General features: G+C 44.3%; 1 protein-coding gene across 1 annotated transcript in view; it reads right to left on the bottom strand.

The window, feature by feature from the left end:
• LOC119169944 (adenylate cyclase type 3) overlaps positions 1–20,038 on the bottom strand; it is a 1,227,834-nt gene extending 1,207,796 nt beyond the window's left edge. The window contains exon 1 of the mRNA XM_075886158.1: positions 19,278–20,038. Within this exon, the coding sequence (XP_075742273.1) occupies positions 19,278–19,748 (471 nt within the window). The 5' untranslated portion in view covers positions 19,749–20,038. The remainder of the gene's footprint in view (positions 1–19,277) is intronic.
• Positions 20,039–20,284: the final 246 nt, after the last annotated feature.

Here is a 20,284-nt window from a genome sequence, read left to right as displayed (position 1 = left end):
CTATAGAGGAAACTCGGGCGCAAGTGCCTACGGGAGCTACAACGCATGGAGCTTCAGCGAGCATGGGAAGTATGGGTAGTACATGGATTTGCTCAGTCTTCGCAATTCACGTGCCTTTTAGCTTCACGTGGCTTAAAGCTGCTTTGTTACGAAACAATAATCGACAAATGATGAGCAGTTGCGGTTCAACTCTTTGATCTTTTAGGCTTACCACTTCAAATCGGGTCACGAAGTTCAGAATGGTTTGTTTTTTTTTCTTTGAAAACAAAACCGAAACACAACAAGTAGGAAAGCCAAAAAGCGCGATTTGTTGCCCGCAAGTACGAAGACTAAGCAAATCCTTGTACTACCCATCATTTTTCTTGTCGCTGAACGATCACAGTGCCAGAGTCTCCTCTGAAAATTTTAGCGAACTTTATGCCCCTACAGTGCGTATGATTATGATGACAGGCGTGGCATAGCCTCCGAGATGGCGGGTGGACGGCATGTTTCTCTCTGGGCGTCCCGATCGCCGCACTCCGCTGCAAATCGAACGAGTATCGTATCATGCACCAGGCTACCGCGAGAGGGCACTCTGAGGGTTCGGGGTTTCTCTGAGGTGGATCGGTTCGGACTTTCACGGTGGATGGACGTGTTTTTTGAGCGCTCCCGATTGACTGCGCAGATAATTGTTTTTGCATGTCTTGAGCTTGTCTTTATAATTATAAGGCAGCAGTTGAAATCTTCGTAGCACTTATTTTATGGTACGGCTTTTTCGGGAAAAGTCACCAGGTATTTATTAGTTAGTGTGTGTGTGTGTGTTGGAATTTTCATTGCTTTTCGCCACCCCATGGGGGAGGTGCGCGTACATTGAACAGGCAAACATTTGTAGTAGAGCTTACACTTTCTTTTTTTCTCGTAGGGTAGGACTCGAGTTTAGTAATTATTGAGTATAGGGACAATTGGTGTCAGAAAGACATGGTTAAAAAGACTGTAAAGTGTTCAGGATGTCGAGTGGGTTTGAAAGTGGACCCAAGTGTAGAAGCGGATGGACAAGAGGCTGACGCGAAGTCTAGGCAATGTGAAGTAGAGGAAAAAATGAAGAAAGTGATGGTTGCCCAGAGTAAAGTGCTGATGAGAATCGCCGAGCTCGAGTCTGCGTTGGCGACAGAGCAAGAGAAAAAGAGGGCAATGGAAGAAAGGCTGAAGTCCACCGAGGGAGCACTAGCCAAGGAGAACGGAGGAGCGGCCTACGCAGAGAACAGTGAGAACCGGCAACCAGAATGGCGGAGAAGAAAGAGCAAGCAAGTTTGGAAAAAACAGGTTCATCCGGTTCAATTGTCGCAAGGCCCAGCTTAAGCGGAGTAGTGGTGGGGCTGGGAGGGGACAAAGCAGCCGGCGTCACAGGTGCAAGTAGCCCCCAGGTGCAGGACGCTCCAGCTAAAAAGTCACAGCATGTGATATTCGCCGGGGACTGGAATTGAAATCGATGCACAGAAGCCATCAAAGAGAGGGTAAGAAGTGACGAGAGGGTTGCAGTAGGGGGGTTTCCAGGACGCAAGCTGGAAGCAGTCATGAGGCAAGCGAGCGCAAAACTCAAAACTACAGCTGATAGACGAAACCTCGTGATAATTTCAGGCGGTTTAAACGATGTCTTAAATGAAGATACAGCAGGACTAGCAACCACACTGGCGAAAGGCATCGACGACATGCGCGCCACTTCTTCTTAGGTACAGGTAGTGATACGCACAATACCGGAGGTACCGGTGCGTAATAGCAACCTACAAAGAGTGGTTGTCAACGCAAACCAAGAGACATGGCGGATGAGTCGAGAGAAAGGCTTTGAGGTGGTGGAACTAAACAGAGAGGGGCATAGGTGGGGTGGTTTTCAACGAGACAGAATTCACTTCGATGTGCGGCTAGGTCATGAGGTGGGTTGGCGACTTGCAGGACGCGCAGTAGCTTTTTTGGGGGGCAAGCGGGCCCTTCGGGGTGCAGGATAGCTAGTAACGAGAAAAACAACCAGGGAGACTCTTTGACAGTGGGTATGGACAGATACGATTCCAAAGTGACACCAGTATCTAAGATAGGTAGAGTCCGGGGCATTAATAGACGTAGCCACGAGTGCCGAGCCAATTCAGACATAAGGTATATTAACATGCTGAAATGGGAAGAATTAGAAGAACAGCTAAGGGAAAAGCCGATGGTATACGGTTTTGTAGAAACACATCTTGGGACATGGAACAGCCTCCGAACAATCCGGACTACGCGTGGAAATATTGTAATAGAAAAGAAGGCAGCAGAAAGGGGGGTGGTATTGGGGCATTCATTCATAAAAGTACAGACTGGCAAAGGGTCAAGCAGGACTGCAAGGAACATTTATGGCTAAAAAGGAAAGTGGCAGAGCAAATGACACTCCTTGGTTTCGTGTACTTATGGACAGAAGCAAAGGCCTGAGAGGATAACCACGCGATGGTAGAGTGTATATCAAAGGACTTTCAGAAGTTAGGAAGAGAGAGCAAGATAATTATACTAGGAGATATGAATGCACACATAGAAGATATAGACGGGTATACCAACCCGACAGGCAAAATGATCATGGATATGTGTGAAAGGCTTGATTTGATCATTTGCAAAAGTACCGAGAAGTGTGAAGGGCAAATAACATGGGCGGTAAGAAGGCTGCAGTCGACGATAGATTACGCAATGATGTCCATAGGATGTATCATAAGCTCAGGCGAATGCACAGAGATGAAGGTGGCTTCAGAAGTCTGGGTAGTGATCACAAACGTATCAAGCTAAGTTTTGGAAGAGCAGTGAAAGTAAAGAAGACAACATGAGCAACTACAAAAAAATTTTTATTCAGAAAGGAAATTTAAATAGCCACTAAACAAAGTGAGAAAGTAATCACTGAGGATTATAAAACAGTGTGGACATACACAAATCTAATTAGATTGTTTGAGCTAGAGCTTGCTAAGACACGTGACAAGTCACCCCGGAAAAGAAGACACAAACCCAAAAGTTGGTAGGATGAGAAAGTTAAGAGAGTCATAGCAAAACGTCAGGAAGCCTCTAGAGAACACAGACATGCTAAGCAGCGGGGTGAATCAACGGATGCTGTTGAAAGAAAATGGGAAATCTTTCTAAGCTGTAGAAGGGATTCATCCCTTCTGATCAATGAAAAGATTAAAAGAAAGGGAGCCCAGTGGCTGGAAGAAGTACATAAAAAGATAGAAAGGCATCTGCGAAATTTTGAAGCCATCTAAACTCCCTAAGAAATGAGACGAGCCTAGAGCAGGGGTTTATAACTACAGCAAAAGGTGCTAGGCTAGAAGGGGACGAAGCTATTGAATATATAAGAAAAAGGGTGACAGCAAAATTTCAACAAAGAAGTGCTTTATCCACCACAATAGACAAGAAATAATCAGGTGGCGAAATGGCTCCATTTTCACAACAAGAGTGGGAAAGGGCTGGGAAAAGGTTCCCTAGTAGTACAACAACAGGCCCAGATGGCATTCCAATTATGCTGATAAAGACATTAGGTCCGAAGTGTGCGCAGGCTTTGAGAGAGGCAGTGAGCAAAATAATAGTCAATGGAGAAGTTCCCGATGGATGGAAACTTAGCAGGATGAGCATGATCTGTAAAGGAAAGGGGGACAAAGCTGACATAAACAACTACCATATCCTATAACAGTGACATCAGTGGTCTACAGGCTGGCGATGCAGATTATAAAGGAAATGCTGCAGGCATGGATAGAGGATGAGGGGCTGCTGGGGGAATAAAGAATAGGTTTAGGAAACACATGGATGTTGTAAGACAATCTGTTCTCACTGACGCAGTGAATCGAAATAGCAGAAAAGTAACACATGCCCCTGTGGCTAGCATTTTTGGATATGAGGGAGCGTACGATAGCGTCGTTCAGGAGGAATTGCGGAAAATACTGGACACACTAGGCGTGGAAGATGTAGCCACTAATCTTTTAAAGGATATCTATAAAGGTAACAAGGTAGTTAGAAAGTGGGAAAAACAGGTATCCAAGCCTGCAGAGGTAAAACGGGGGCTTAGGCAGGGGTGCCCCCTGTCACCCTTATTATTCATGATGTACTTACAAGAATTACAGGCCAAAGTAGAGGGAAGAGGACTGCGCATCAACCTTTCTTTCGTCAAACAAGGAAAACTCATTGAACAGGCACTACCAGCATTGATGTACGCAGATGATATAGTGCTAATGGCCGACAACAAGGAAGATTTGCAGAGATTGGTGGACGTCTGCTGTAATGAGGGAGATAAGTTAGACTTCGGATTCAGTAAGGAAAAATCAGGAGTCATGATTTTTAATGAGAATGAAAGTAGTGAGCATAGAATACAGGAAGTCACGCTAGAAATAACAGATAAATACAAATATTTGGGCGTATGGATAAGCAATGGGGCCGAGTACCTAAGGGAACACGAAGTATACGTGACGACTAAAGGTAACAGGAATGCAGCCGTAAAGGAAAACAGGGCCGGGTAGAATTACAATAGGTATGATGTTGTGAGAGGAATATGGTAGGGATCATGGTTCCTGCTCTGACGTTCGGCAATGCGGTCTTGTGCATAAGATCAGAAGTTCAAGGAAGATTAGAAATTAAGCAACGTGGAATAGGTAGGCTTGCCTTAGGAGTTCACGGGAACACATCAAATTAGGGAGCACAAGGTGATATGGGATGGACATCATTTGAGGGCAGGGAAGCTAGCAGCAAGATAAAATTTGAGAAGCGATTGAAAGAAATGGGGGAGAAGCGCTGGGCTAGGAAGGTATTCAGCTAATGGTTCATGAAGAATGTCGATACAAAATGGAGGAAGCGAACCAGGGAATGGACTGGTAAATACTTAGAAAACAGAAGGGGGCGAAACCAAAAATAATTATCGGGTAAGAAGAAGGTGAAGGAAGCTGAGACCAATATGTGGAGAATTGGTATGATTAAGAAGTCCACAATAGAGATCTATCGAACTTTTATGCAGGAAATTGCCAAGGAAAGGATCTCTGATAATACTCGGGGTAGTTCTCTACTTTTTGAGGCCAGGACGGGAGTATTGCGAGCCAAGCAATATCGGACGAAATGCAAAGGGGTAGACACGGTATGAAGTGCGCGTGGAGAGAAAGAAGAAACTGCCGAACACTTGATAATGTTCTGTAAAGGGCTTCACCCTATAAATCAGGATGATGGCGCAGAGTTTTTCAAAGCACTGGGGTTTAGGGACAGGGAGGGCAAAATAGACTTTAAGCTGGTAGAATTACCTAGAGGGAGGTTATCTGATTGGTGGTTAAAGTCAAGGCACGAGTGAAAATTAAACCCTTCACTGCAAAGTACGAATTCTCAACCTCACTTTTTAAAGGAAAAAAATAAATCTAGTTTTTGGTTCATTGAGTATTACGGCTTGGTGGCGATAGCCACCGCCCGATCTGCTGCGGGAAAGATAAGGAAACGGCGGAGCATGTTCTGATTGAATGTGGAGATATCCACCCAGGTGTACGTTTGGGCACGAGCCTACAGGAAGCCTTGGGTTTTAGGGACAACAATGGAAAGCTGAACACACCCGCGATTGAAATAAGTAAGAGACGGTTAGAGTATTGGTGGCAGAAAATTAGAGAGAAAGGACAAAAATAAATATTGGAAAAATAAAATATGGACAGTGTGCCGTAAATGGCAGAGAACTTAAGCTGAAAATTTACCTTTTTTTCCATTAAGATAGAATTTATCGAAGTAGAGGCATTAGGCCAACATAAAAAAAAGAAAAGGGTTTTTTTTTTGTCGAGCCTGGTGGCATACTTGTCACCACCCCGTTATAAAGGGGACGCTCATAGCATCCATCTAAAGGGTACAGCCTCATCCGTCCGTCCGTTCGACCATCCGTTCGTCCGTCCGTCCGTCCGTCCGTCCGTCCGTCCGTCCGTCCGTCCGTCCGTCCGTCCATCCATCCATCCATCCATCCATCCATCCATCCATCCATCCATCCATCCATCCATCCATCCATCCATCCATCCATCCATCCATCCATCCATCCATCCATCCATCCATCCATCCATCGTTGAAAGAAAATGGGAAATCTTTCTAAGCTGTAGAAGGGAAGCATCCGTTCTGATCAACGAAAAGGTTAGAAGAAAGGGGCTCAGTGGCTGGCAAAAGTACATAAAAAGGATAGAAAGGCAGCTGCAAAATTTTCGAACCATCTAAACTCCTTAAGAAATGAGACAAGCCTAGAGCAGAGGTTTATAAGTACAGCTCAAGGTGCTAGGATAGCAGGGTACAAAGCTATTGAATATATTGGAACAAGGGTGACAGAAAAACTTCAACAATGAAGCGCCTTATGCAGCACAATAGACAAGGATAAATCAATTAGCACAATGGCTCGATTTTCACAACGAGAGTGGGCAAGGTCTTTGAAGAAGATTCGTAGTAGTACATCAACAGGCCTAGATGGCATTCCAATAATGCTGAAAGACATTGGGTCCGAAGTCTAAGAAGACTTTGAGAGTGGCAGTGAGCAAAATAATATTCAATGGTGAAGTCCACGATAGATGGAAACTTAGCAGGATGAGCATGATCTTTAAAGGAAAGGGGGACGAAGGTGACATACACAACTACCATCCTATAACAGTGACATCAGTGGTCCATAGGCTGGCCATGCAGATTACAAAGGAAAGACTGCAGGCATGGATAGATGATGAGGAGGTGCTGCGGGAACTACAGAATGGGTTTCGGAAACACAGGAGGTTGGAAGACAATCTGCTCTTACTGGCGCAGCGCATCGTAATATCAGAAAAGGAACACAGGCCCTTGGGGCTAGCATTTTGGTATATCAAGGCAGCCTACGATAGCGTGCTTCAAGAGGACTTGTGGGGAATACTGAACACACTAGGTGTGAGAGAAGGAACCACTAATATTTTAAATGATATCTACAAAGGTAACAATGTAGCTATAAAGTGGGAAAAAGAGGTATCGAAGCCCGCATAGGTAAAACGGGGGCTTAGGCAGGTGTGTCCTCTGTCACCCTTGTTATTCATGATGTACCTACGAGAATTGGAGACCAAATTAGAGAAAAGTGGACTTGGCTTCAAGCTCTCTTTCGTCAAAAGGAAAACTCATTAAACAGGCACTACCAGCATTGATGTACGTAGATGATATAGTGCTAATGGCCGACAACAAGGAAGAATTGCAGAGATTGATGTACATCTGCAGTAATAAGGGAGATAGGTTAGATTTGAGATTCATTAAGGCAAAATCAGCAGTCATGACTTTTAACGATAACGAAGGTACTAAGCTTAGAATACAGGAGGTCAGGCTAGATGGATGGATGGATAAAAACGTTTATTGGGATCTCGAAGGATTCCACCAACGTTTTATAAGGGTAGAATCGTGGGCCGCTCCCACGTAGGGACGGGGAGGCCCAGCCTCACCGCCACGTCGTGGGCTTTCTAGACAGCCTTGTGTTGTTGTAAGAGAACCGGACTCGTGAGCATTATATGAAAAGAGTTTTCGGAAAATTCTTCATTTTTTGTTGGTAAAGAGGAGCACTTCCCGAGCATGTGGTTAAAATCACTGTAATTGTGGCAGTTCGGACAAAGTTCTGAAATATTGGAGTAATCACTGTAGGCTACGAGGCTAGGATATGTTACCGTCTGAAGCATGCGAAGAGAGATTGCCTGTGGCCTAGACAACTTTTCGTGTGGCAATGGAAAGGATCTACGACCTAATTGATAGTGCTTCGTGATCTCATTGAACGTAGTCAATGTCCCTAAAATGAAGGTTGATGGCTGATTCCTCTTTTTGAGAAGCACAAATCCCGGCGTGGTAAGTGAAGCCTCGATCTTGGAGCGGGCTAGCTCGTTGACATTGGGAAGGCCCCCAACACTCAAGCCAAGGTGAGCCGGGAAACAAATATCAGTTTGGTGGGCGAGTTCCTTGTAAGCGAGAGTTCCAAAAACTTCCTTGCATACGGAACTAGAAGCGAAGGCCCTAGCACGGACTCACGCTAGAGATAACAGATAAATTGAAATATCGGGGCGTATGGATAAGCAATGGGACCGAGTAACTTACGGAACACGAAATGTACGTGACGACAAAAAGTAACAGGAATGCAGCAGTGATGAAAAATAGGGCACTGTGGAATTACAATAGGTATGATGTTGTGAGAGGAATATTGAAAGCGGTCGTGGTTCCTGGTTTGATGTTCGGCAATGCGGTCTTGTGCATGAGATCAGAAGTTCAAGCAAGATTAGAAATTAAGCAACGTGGAATAGGTAGGCTTGCTTTAGGAGCTCACGGGAATGCACTAAATCAGGGAGTACAAGGTTATATGGGATGGACATCATTTGAGGGCAGGGAAGCTAGCAGCAAGATAAAATTTCAGAAGCGATTGAGAGAAATGAAGGAGGAGCGTTGGGCTAGGAAGGTTTTCAGCTACTTGTACATGAAGAATGTCGATACAAAATGGAGGAAGCGAACCAGGAAGTTGACTGGTAAATACTTAAAAAACAGCAGGTGGCCAAACCAAAAAGAACTATCGGTTAAAAAGAAAGTGAAGGAAATAAAGACTGACGTGTGGAAATTTGGCATGATTAAGAAGTCCGCACTAGAGATCTATCGAACTTTTAAGCAGGAAATTGCCAAGCAAAGGATCTATGATAATACTCGGGGTAGTTCTCTACTGTTTGAGGCCAGGACGCTACCTGTGTCTTTGCGACAGTATTGTGAACCAAGACAAATCGGGCCAAATACGAAGGAGCAGACACGGTATGCAGTACGTGTGGAGAGGGAAAGGAAACTGCCGAACCCTTGATAATGTTCTGTAAAGGGCTTCACTCTATAGTTCTGGAATGGCACAGAGTTTTTCGAAGCACTGGGGTTTAGGGGCAGAGAGGGAAAAGTATGCTTTAAGCGGGTAGAATGAACTCGAAGGAGGCTATCTGATTGGTGGCTAAAGTCAAAGTACGAGTGAAAATTTAACCCTTAACTGCAAACTACGAGTCCTCAACCTCACTATTTCGAGGGAAAAAAATAAATCTAGTTTTTGGTTCACTAAGCATTACGGCTTGGTGGCGTTAGCCGCCGCCCGATCTAAAAGGTACAACTATATCAACCCATCCATCCATTCATCTATTCATCAGCGGGAGTGAAATTCAATCCTTATACACACAATGATAGAACTTAACTTTATGGCTAGGTGGCGTGAGCCACCGCCCGATCAAAGGACACAGCCGGGTCCGTCCGTCCGTCCGTCCGTCCGTCCATCCATCCATCCATCCATCCATCCATCCATCCATCCATCCATCCATCCATCCATGGCCGTGGACACCGTGGCATACATTGGACCGCACGGGATTACAGTGTGCACGTTTTTTTTTGCGTACGAGCATAAATCACCGTGTTAATGTTCTGGCTGAACTGAAGCAAATTTTTTTTCGGTTACTGCATTTATGTTCACCAAATTTTCGACAAAAAGCATGGCTACTGCTGCATTCTCCTGATAAGGGAGGTAGGAATTCGTCTGTAGCCGCATTATTTTTTTTCATTACGGTTCATTTTGTCTTCGTGCTCACTACCTCGATTCAAGAAATATAGATGCATTCTAGCATTCATCGTTTCTGTAGACTTGTATGGGAGAAAACTGGGCTAATGTTCTTCGTTGAAAATTACTGCTCTCCTATCGTGACTCATAATTTTACTATTATATCGCATACGGATAATTGTGAGGTGGTCAACTGAACCGCGGGTACACTATATCTGATTGCCCTGATCATCTCGGTGAATTAAGGTACGTGAGAAGTAATTTTGCCAGAATAATATAGAAGGCTTCGATTTGCCTACCAACACTCACTTCCCCCGTCCCTCACACTGAAAGTGCCTGAGTTGTCATTGTCTCCTTTTTCGTCATCTCAATCGAGATTATGTGTTGGTAGCACAATGGCAATATCAGTGCCATGTTCAATTACTGTACTCTCGACTACAATCAATTCAAAGGCTCGAACACAAATCGTAACGGCGTCTTTCAAATTAAAACTAAGTATTCGGCGAGGTAGACTAATAAAAAAAACAAAGTTCAAATAGTCACTGTTGTGTAACGCCGCAGTGTTTCATACCAGGCACATCACACTTTGAACGCGTGTCGCGTACTTCTTGAACAAGTAACACGTTGCGATGTTCATTCTTTCATTTCCAAACGTATCTACTGAACACCGTAAAATTCACAGTGCGTATGGGCCACCGTAAGTGAAGAAAACGTTACTGTAAGCAGCCCGTGGTCGTCACAGAACCGGCGAGATGGCTGACAAACTTGCGCGAACATCTCTTGATCTTCCGATTGTGCCAATCATGCCTCCTACAGCTTATGTAACAGCAGCGAGGTTTAGAAAACTTTCCCTTCTTGAAGACTCATCAAAAACCATGATACCGAATCCAGATTTTTCGCACCTGCACTTCACATGGAATAATAAATGGTGTCCCACGCGTAAATTGGAAGTCTCGGTAACAAAATTACGTTGCCGTGTACCACTTCTTAATTTCTACTTAAACAGGTCTGGTCTGGTGCCATCCCCTCTGTGCTCAAGCTGTAACGAACCTGAACATATCGACCATTTTCTTATCACATGTCACCGATTCAAAAATCAAAGAAAAAACTGCTTCGAAATTTTATTAAGAAAATTAGGAATATCACTTAATACTCCCAATATTTTGTCTTTTGGGGCCATTTGATTGGGACATAGCGACAGGAACATCTGTGGGGCTCTCTGCGATTTCATATATAACGTAAGAAGATTACCTTGCTGAGGCAGCCATCAGCTCTCGAATTTTACTAGTCACACTACCACTTACTATTTAGCTGATACACTGCAATGATTCAACTTTCAGGAGAATTTCATATAACGATTCCACCACAGATATTTAACAAATTTTATTATTTCTCCCCCCCCCCCTTTTTGTGTTTTTTTTCTTTTTTTTTCTTTTTTTTAACATTGCGCCAAATTAATTTCACAGTCAAAACACAGTATTGATATTCCCCTAATCTAGAAAATCTATAGGTATTTACTTGCATTAACCACCGGCTTCTTGGCCAATCCCCCTTACTGGGTGAGAGCCACAAAAGAAAGGAACAAGCAAGCAAGCAAGAACCGGCGACGTTCAGTTAGACATAGTCTAGGCGCATAGTGACCACCAGAACTCTAGTCACTGTATCCAGCTTCTGCGGCTCGATGGTAGGATTCTTAAACACCGTTACAATGAAAAACAGTGCTAGTTGCATGAAAGGAAAGACAAAACAACCGTTTTAATCGAGTGTTACCCGTGAGTGTATAACGCGACAATCTTCTGTCTTTGCTAGTTGATCGGGTTGTAATTTTTTTTCTTCGCCACTGCCCTTTGTACTACACAGCCTGCAAACTTCAAAGTACAGTAACTTTCCAGCACATCCGAATCTTTTGCAAAAACATCGCAAACGTAAGTGCTCTAGTTTGAGCGGCGCAAACCTTCTGCAAAAAAAAAATATCCGATTGATAATATATACGCCAAGCATTGACTTTGCTTCTAATAAACTTTGACGAGGCATTCGAAAATGAGTGCGTAGCTTTATGAAAGCGCAAAATCATTTTTTTTTCTCGCCACGTGCACGCTTTGCCAACAGCGCGGCAGCCTTTCGGATGGATGGATGTATCTGGCTGTGCCCTTTAGATGGGGTGGTGGCTCACGCCAGCTAGTCATAAAGTTAAGTACTATCACTGAGTGTTTAAGGATTGAATTTCACTCGCGCCTCAATTTTACTTGCGCCACACTCTCGCACCAATCAGTTAGCCTCCTCCTGCTTATTTCCGCCTGTTGAAAGCCTATTTTGCCTTCTCTCTCCCTAAACCCCAACGTTTTGAAAAATTCGGCGCCATTATCTTCGACTATAGGGCGGAGCCCTTTACAGAACATTATCAAATGTTCAGCCATTTCCACCTCCTCTCCACACGCACTCCATACCGTGTCTGTCCCTTCGTATTTCGCGTGGTACGTCTTGGTCCGCAATACTCCCGTTCAAGCCTCGAAGAACAGTGAACCACCCTGAGAATTATCGTAGATGTTTTCCTTTGCAATTTCCTGCTTGATAGTTCGGTAGGTCTCTAGTGATGATTTCTTGACAAGACTGGAAAGTGGCAAATGTAGTCCCGATCCACAAAGGAGGTCCTAAAAAAGATGTCACGAATTATAGACCTATTTCGCTTACCTCGATATCATGTAAAATCATTGAACATGTAATATATAAGGCTCTAATGAAGCATTTATTAGATTACGATTTGTTAACAAAGACTCAACACGGTTTTCGTAAGGGCTTTTCCTGTACGACCCAACTTCTCGAGTTCTACAACGATCTAGTATCCGAAATTGATCTAGGTGGGCAAACAGACTGCATCTTTTTAGATTTCAGTAAAGCTTTCGACACTGTTTCGCATCCTCTGCTCCTCGAAAAATTACGAATATTTAATATAGATGAGAGAATTTTTAATTGGATAGAGAATTACCTGTCACAACGCCGCCAATGTGTTGTCCTGAATGGTACTAAGTCGGAATTTCTAGAGGTCACTTCGGGCGTCCCCCAGGGATCTGTATTGGGGCCTCTGCTATTCATAATTTTTATAAATGACATTAACAAAGATATAAGCTCAAGTATACGGCTCTTTGCTGATGATTGCGTAGTCTACAGAAAAATTCAGAAAGAACATGATGTCCTTGAATTGCAGGCTGATCTTGCACGTATTCATCAATGGTGCCTTAAGTGGCAAATGAAGTTAAACACAAATAAGTGCGTTCATGTGTGTTTTACAAAGAAGAAAAAAATATTTGATGCAAATTTTTGTCTAGGAGGAAATAAATTAGATAAAAAATACTCGTACAAATATTTGGGTGTATTGCTGTCGCATGATTGTTCCTGGAATGCACATGTGGATTATGTGGTTTCCAAAGCCGCGATAGCGTTGAATTATATTCAAAGGAATTTGAGATGTGCAGATCCTAACCTTAGAAGCACGGCCTACCTCACTTGTATTCGTCCAATCTTGGAGTATGCCTGTACTCTTTGGGACCCAACACAAACAGGTTTGATAAATAAATTAGAAAAAATACAAAACAGAGCAGCCAGGTTTGTTTTGGGTCGGTACGGACAAAAGCAGAGTTGTACCGAAATGAAAAAGGAGTTAAACTGGGAGTTACTGTCGTCCCGTCGCAAAAAATTGCGTTTGAAGCTTTTATACCAGATATTTCATAAAAAAACGGGACTAGACAGCGACACTTACTTAAAAAGACCAGATTACATATCTCAACGTACAGACCACATACACAAAATAAAGCCGTGCCGGGCCAGGACGAACCTGTATTCAAACTCGTTTTTTGTTAAAACTATTAACGAATGGAATTGTTTGACATCTAAGCAAGTGTGCAGTGTTAATGAAGATGTATTTTTTTCAACTTTGTAACCCCCCTGCTGTAACGCCTCTGGCAAAGCGGGGATATGTATGAATAAAGAAAAAAAAAAACATTCCCATCTTCTACGTGTCCCTCTCTGTTTTCTTCGCCTTCTTCTTAACCTGTGTTTCCTTTTGGCTTTGTATTCTGCTGTTGTCTAAATACTTGCTTGACAGTTGTCGAGTTCGCTTCCTCCATTTAGTATCAAAATTCTTCATGCACAAGTAGCAGAAAATTTTCCTAGCCCGAAGCTCTTCTCCCATTTTTTTTAATCCCTCCTCAACTCCATCTTGCTACTAGCTTCCCTGCACTCAAACGATTTCCATCCCATGTCACCCAGTACTCCCTGATTTGGGGTATTCTCGTGTGCTCCCAACGCAAGTCTACCTAAGCCACGCTGTTTAATTTCCAATATTGCTTGAACTTCTCATTTCATGCACAAGACCACATTGCCGAACGTGAAACCCGGGACTATGACACCTTTCCAAATCCCTCTCACAGCGTCATACTTATTGTAGTTCCACAGTGCCATATTTTTCATTACAGCTGCATTCCTGGTGCCCTTAGTCATCACGTATCTTTCGTGCTCCCTTACATACTCAGCCCCGTTATTCATTCATACGCCCATACATTTCCCATACATTTATCCATACATTTGTATTTATCCACTATTTCTAGCGTGACTTCCTGTATCTTATGCTTACTGCCTTTGTCATCATTAAAAATCATGATTACACACTTTTCCCCGCTGAACTTCAAAGTTAACCTATACCGTCATTGCCACAGGTGTCTATCAATCTCTGCAGATTTTCCTTGTTGTCGGCTATTGATACTATATCATCTGCATGCATCAAAGCTGGTAATGGCTGTTCAATGTGTTTTCCTTGCTTTGCAAAAGAGATTCTGAAGCCGAGTTGACTCGCCTTTAATTTTGCTTCTAGTCCCTGGAGATACATCATAGCTAACAAAGGTGACAAGGGACATCCCAGTCAAAGCCCGCGTGGTAACTCTTTAGGTTCAGCTACCTGTTTTTTTCATTTGATAACTACCTTGTTACTTTTATAGATATCCTTTAGAAGGTTAGTTATTCCATCTTTCACGTCTAGTGTGTCCAGTATTCCGCACAAGCCTCCTTGACTCACACTATCGTAAGCACCTTTGATATCTAGAAACGCAAGCCACAGGAGCGTGTGTTCTTTTTTCGCTATTTCAATACACTGCATCAATGGAAACAGCTCATCCCCCAACCTCCTTCGTTTACGGAATCCATTTTGTAGTTCTCCCAGCACCCCCTCATTCTCCACCCATGTCTGTAGTCTTTGCTTTACTATCTGCATCACCAGCCTGTAAACTACTGATGTTGCCCTTTCCTTTATAGATCATGCTCATCCTGCTTAGTTTCCACCCATTGGGAGCTTCATCATCTATTATTTCTTTGATCACTGCTTCTCTTAATGTTTGCTTAGAGTGGTCTTAGTTTCTTTATTAGCATGATTGCAATGCTGTCAGGGCCTGTTGATGTGCTATTAGAAACCCTTTTCTCTGCCCTTTCCCACTCTCGTTGTCCCAGTGGACCATACGAAGCAGCACCGCGGTGCGGGGAAAAGAGAAGGCTACGCCCACCCCAGGAAACACGCTCTGTCCGTGCGATTAGGACGGCCGGAGAGAAACCCACTGCGCGCCCATCATCTCGGAGGTCATGGGCGTGATAGCCGTAAGCCACGTTGTTCTGAGCGCACATTTCACACTTTCAAGTCTTATTCTGCAACGTACAGCTTGAAATTGCCTCAAGAGACTCGCACAGTAGCAGGAAAGTTACAACCAAGATATAAACATACATGAAGCATGTATCCATGATTTCGATGCAACTAACAAGTTCAACAACCTACGTAGCTTTCACCACATAAACACGTAGTATTTAGAAGCAATTTAACAGTCTATTACATTGGGGCTAAAATGAATACATGTACAAAGGGCTTCTGATTATTTCTTCTTCTTTATTGTTCCTGATTTTTCTTATCTTTGTGTCTGATGCATATTACTACCATGATATTGGTATAGCCAGCTCTAGCGTAACTTAGCTTACCACAACTTTTCATATATAAATAAATTAACTGATATCAATGTGCATTGCCATGCCGCAGAATGGTGGCATTTACGACACCGCAGAAACGCAATCACTGAAGCTTCCTCCATGGTCCTGAAGCCATTATCAAGATGAGCCACTCAAACTCGTGATTTTTTGAATATGGGCTGCAAACGACATTCCGGACAACAGAAGCCAAAAACCCGTCACTGCGCACATTTCGTTTTCACTTTCTGAATGTGTTTTTGTGGCCCTATGTTAGGGCCATCAGACGAACGTATATTTCTCCATAACAGATAGTTATGCTGTATACAACGTCCATAGAAGAGTCAAGAAACTTCTAACGGCATCTAATTCTGCAGTAGTTCGAGAGTCTTCCAACAGGGCGAGTTCGAAAACTGAAATGAGATAGCTGATTCAGTCGCAGGTCAGCCATTATTGTGGAGCTCACTCAGATTCTCTCATGAAATATGGTTTGCGCTCACGGCTTCCTCGGACTAAGACTCACCAAAATTTTCCTCCGCCGGACTCACTCAGACTCACACTCATGAAAATCGCAAAATCGGGACTCACTCGTACTCGAACTAACCAAATTATTACTCACCAGACTCACCCAGATTCAGACGCGTGGTTCCACCTCAGTCTGAGTGAGTCTGAGTAAGTCGTCTACTGAATCGGTGAACCTAGAATCATTTTTTTCGATCATGGTGTCAATTATATTTAACGCCAGTATCTCACACAATCAGTGTTCTACTTGAAGCCTTCTTATATAGTAACTTCGAATACTGGTTATGAGTGTTTGCAAACCAGTAAGGGCATTTGTATCTTTAAGGAGATGACAATGTCATGTATATTTATGAAGAAGCTCCACAGTAAAGTTCCCAGGAGAAGGTCACGGGTGGCACCCTCCTATGTGATTTACGTCTCTGATGAACCAATATTTTAATGGTGTGCGAACGATACTGATTTGTAATACGTGTGAGAAGACATGAGTATAAATGTGAATATAGGTAAGGCTGACAGCAATGTTGAAGACGAGTAGATAGGACCTTATGTCAGAAAAAAATTAGGACTCACTCAAAATCACCCAGGAAAAAAAAAAGATCGGCAGATCCCACGTACCTGGGAATAGACGTTGTGCGAAGCATGCATAGGGAAGGTGACCATGTTGCATTTTTTTATTTAGCGACACGTTCAGGAATGACGCTCAATATCTGTAAAAATTTTGCATGCGCAGACATATGTTGAAGAGTTGTAGCTGTTTATACAACCAGTTGCTTGCACTTGCACAATCAAGCCAACTGAAACGTGCGTCTTAGCAACACCAGAAGCTGTAATGAAGCGCTGATGCTCGGGACACTGCTACCCGGGACACTGCTACATAAATCAACTTCAGCACATGGTAACTAACCACAATTGATGTTAGCCCGACGTGACAGCTGTATCAAAGGAGTACATATGTAATGTTTATAAAATTGGGTAGGCTGCACTGCAACCACTATTGCCGTTTCACGAAGCGTCCATTTGAAAAATAGTTCCGAGACCTGGCGTAGCTCTGTGGTAAAATGCTTAATTGTCACGAAGAATGCTTGGGTTCGATTCCAGCTGTGAGTGTGTTAGCTTGGGGTAGTTGGTATGGCATGATGATAATTATAGCCCGAGATCAAAACGACGACACATAGACAAAAAGGAGACGAAGGGCACGAGCGCTTGTGTCCTTCGTCTTCGTCTTGTTCTGTGTCGTCGTTTTGTTCTGGCGCTATAACTATCGTCCAGCTGGGACCTTGACAGTTATTTAGCATTCGTCGGGTCACGACGCTACCCATGTCGGGTATTTCCTAACGCCCGTGCGATAAAATTGCTCAAGTGTTATCATCTTTCTGGGTAGATACAAACTGTCACTCACATACCCGCATACCAGCGGACCATACCCGCCCATCGGTATGTGCCACTGTCTTGCGGGAATTGTTTGACAACATACGCGACAGGATTGTGGCATTATTCATGTCTGGACCAGCACGTCATATTCGTCAAGCTATATTACCTTCCCATGCTAATTTTGGTTCACGCCAAGCTAAGGGGGTGACCACAAGAGCACCTGAACGTAAGTGGCTAGATAGATAGATAGATAGATAGATAGATAGATAGATAGATAGATAGATAGATAGATAGATAGATAGATAGATAGATAGATAGATACGCTCAAATGTCGAAGTTTGCTAAGAAATGGTGTACATTTATTATATGTAACATTTAGGACTCGCTTGAAGTCAGACTCACTAAAATTTTCCAGAAAGGTAAAAGGTTCAAGGACTTGAGCTCACACCAAAATTTTCTTCAACTGGAATCACTCAGAATGAAAGTCACCAAAATATTGCTCAATCGAACTGACTCAGGCTAAGACTCACAATTCGATTTGAGCATGAGTGAGTCGACCCATAAGTGAGCTCACCGACTAAGCATTCAGTATGGGAGAAACAGCCGATACACCCAATGCTTGGCTGCTATTTTTCAATTTATTCGAAACACTGCGTAAATACGGTAATAACGCAACCTTCTTGTAACGCACTTCTACGTGTTATCCACGCTCGGCTGTCTGTGCAGCTTCTCAGAAAGCCGAACTTGTGATAACCAGCGGCCTCAAAATGCTGAATCTGCTTGGTGAAACTATCCTGCACTGAGCGATCACAAAACTTCGTTACATCATTGTGAAAACACGCAGCAGCAGTAACGCGCTGCACCTACATAATCAGATGCGTACAATAACGGAGGCTTCTTCCCCCGAGACTCATATGCCCAGCAGATGTGCCTATAGCAGAGAAAAATAATACCAAACGTGAAAATCTCAGGCAACCATTTTCTGGCAGCTCATGCTTAAGAATGAGTGAAGTTAGGCATTCCTGAAGTATCACTAAGGGCTGCTGCAAAGACGCTTTGAAGGGCTCACTGTCACAAAACAGAAACAGGAAATAATAAAAGAAGTGAAACCACTCGCTAACCTTTCTTCTAGCAAACCTGTCATGTAACTTTTTATGAAAATGAGCTAGAATTGTAACGCGTAACACCATGGTAGTACGCAAATTCATACAAATGAATAATCACGGGTACATATAACCAACAGTGGAAAAGCGATGCGAACAGAAATAAAAAAAAAACGCTCTTTCTAAGCACTCCCTTTATTAATGTGCTCGCTCTTCTGTGTGAGCAACTATTACCTACATTGAAAACGCTGCTGTCACGCCGTACTGCCTGCTTTCTTTCTCGTTAAGAAAGGCAGCACTAAGGTTGTCCGCAAAATATTTTTCAGTGCCTTTTCTACACTCTTGCGCTGCCCAGGTGTGCTTCCTTTCGGCTTCAGAACTGTTTCTCTGAATTGGCGTTTCTTTGCGAAAAAAAGAACCTAGAACAAACCTTTCAATTTGGCAGCAAACGCTACCGCCACTAAAGTGCTCGCTTGGCATTGTTGCTATTGTGTTGTCGTCGAGCAACATACGAGTAACACACTTCAATTCAATATCGACCACTGTAAAAGACGTCTTGTGTTATGAGCAAGAGGCCATAGCCAAGCAAAAAAAGAAAATTCATATGAGTAGGCATGTCATGTGAGTAAATATAGAAGGCCATTTGCACAAACAACCTTTATGGACAGATGGTGCTCGCGTCTTTCGTTTTGGCAACAACCGGAGCACTGTCGATTAGCAATCGGTATAAGTTTGTGCACACGACAGCTTACCGTGGAGTCGGACTGTATCAATGCAGCGCAGATCACTTGCAGCAGCTGCACCAGAACAGCGGGCAGCGTGGCCCACGCGCCGGCATAGGTTGTGCGTGGCCACACGAAGAGTACCAGCAGCAAAATTAAGGCCAGGGCCTGCAGGCCGAGTAGCAGCGGTGAGAACCACCAGGGCGGGCCGGCCCCATTACGGCCGACGAACCACTGGGTCACGGCGACGGCGGCTAGAACTATGCAGCACAAAAAAGAGGTGGCCATCCACGCCTTGAAGTCGAGCCATTTCTGGTGGCGGTAGTAGTCCAGGTAGAGGTTCTCTGCCTGCGCGTCCGCGAACAGGAACCGCAGACGCCGGGGCAGCAATCGCTGCAGGCCGGTTTGGTCGATGCTGAGCTCGGTGTCGGTGCGCTTGAGCAGGGGCCGGCACAGTGGGCCGCCCGTGCCGTTGCCGCCACTGGATTTCTTAGCCGCCATATCGTAGACAAAGTTCTGATAGCATCGGCACCTCTGCGATGGCGTCGACACGCGCCCCCGACGGGTGTTCACCGCCGCTGACAGGCGCTAAGGAAAAATTGACCACTCGTACGTGCACTGGCGCCGCACGCAGGAAGCGCTGGCACCTCTGGCGCTGAATTCGCGACACAAGCCAACCAACTATGGGCGAACGGTTGGACAAGAGCGCCCATGCAAAGACCCGATCGATAGTGCCGAGAAAACGCCGGCCGCCCCGAGAGTGCGCTGCTCAAGGGGCCAATCGATGGCGAGAATGCATGCACCGCTGTACGGCGCTGGCGACTGCGCTGCTTTCGGCGGACCCTCGTCGTGCGAGTCGGCGGAGTTGCGTGCTCGGGGCCCTGGCACGCATCCAGGGCAGTCGGAACGTCAACAGTTTCCACTCGCTGCCAGGACCTGCGGCGCAGCCTTGATTTGTTGCGTGCTGTTTCAAACGCTTTTGTTCGTTTTGGATGTCGAGAGGAGGTGAATGCGCGCACAGTGCGACTTGTTCAAGG

The sequence above is a fragment of the Rhipicephalus microplus genome, chromosome 2 (assembly GCF_043290135.1).
Source record: "Rhipicephalus microplus isolate Deutch F79 chromosome 2, USDA_Rmic, whole genome shotgun sequence".
Classification (NCBI taxonomy): Eukaryota; Metazoa; Arthropoda; class Arachnida; order Ixodida; family Ixodidae; genus Rhipicephalus; species Rhipicephalus microplus.
Note: the sequence above shows the minus strand (reverse complement) of the source record. Positions and strands in the feature narration are given on the sequence as shown.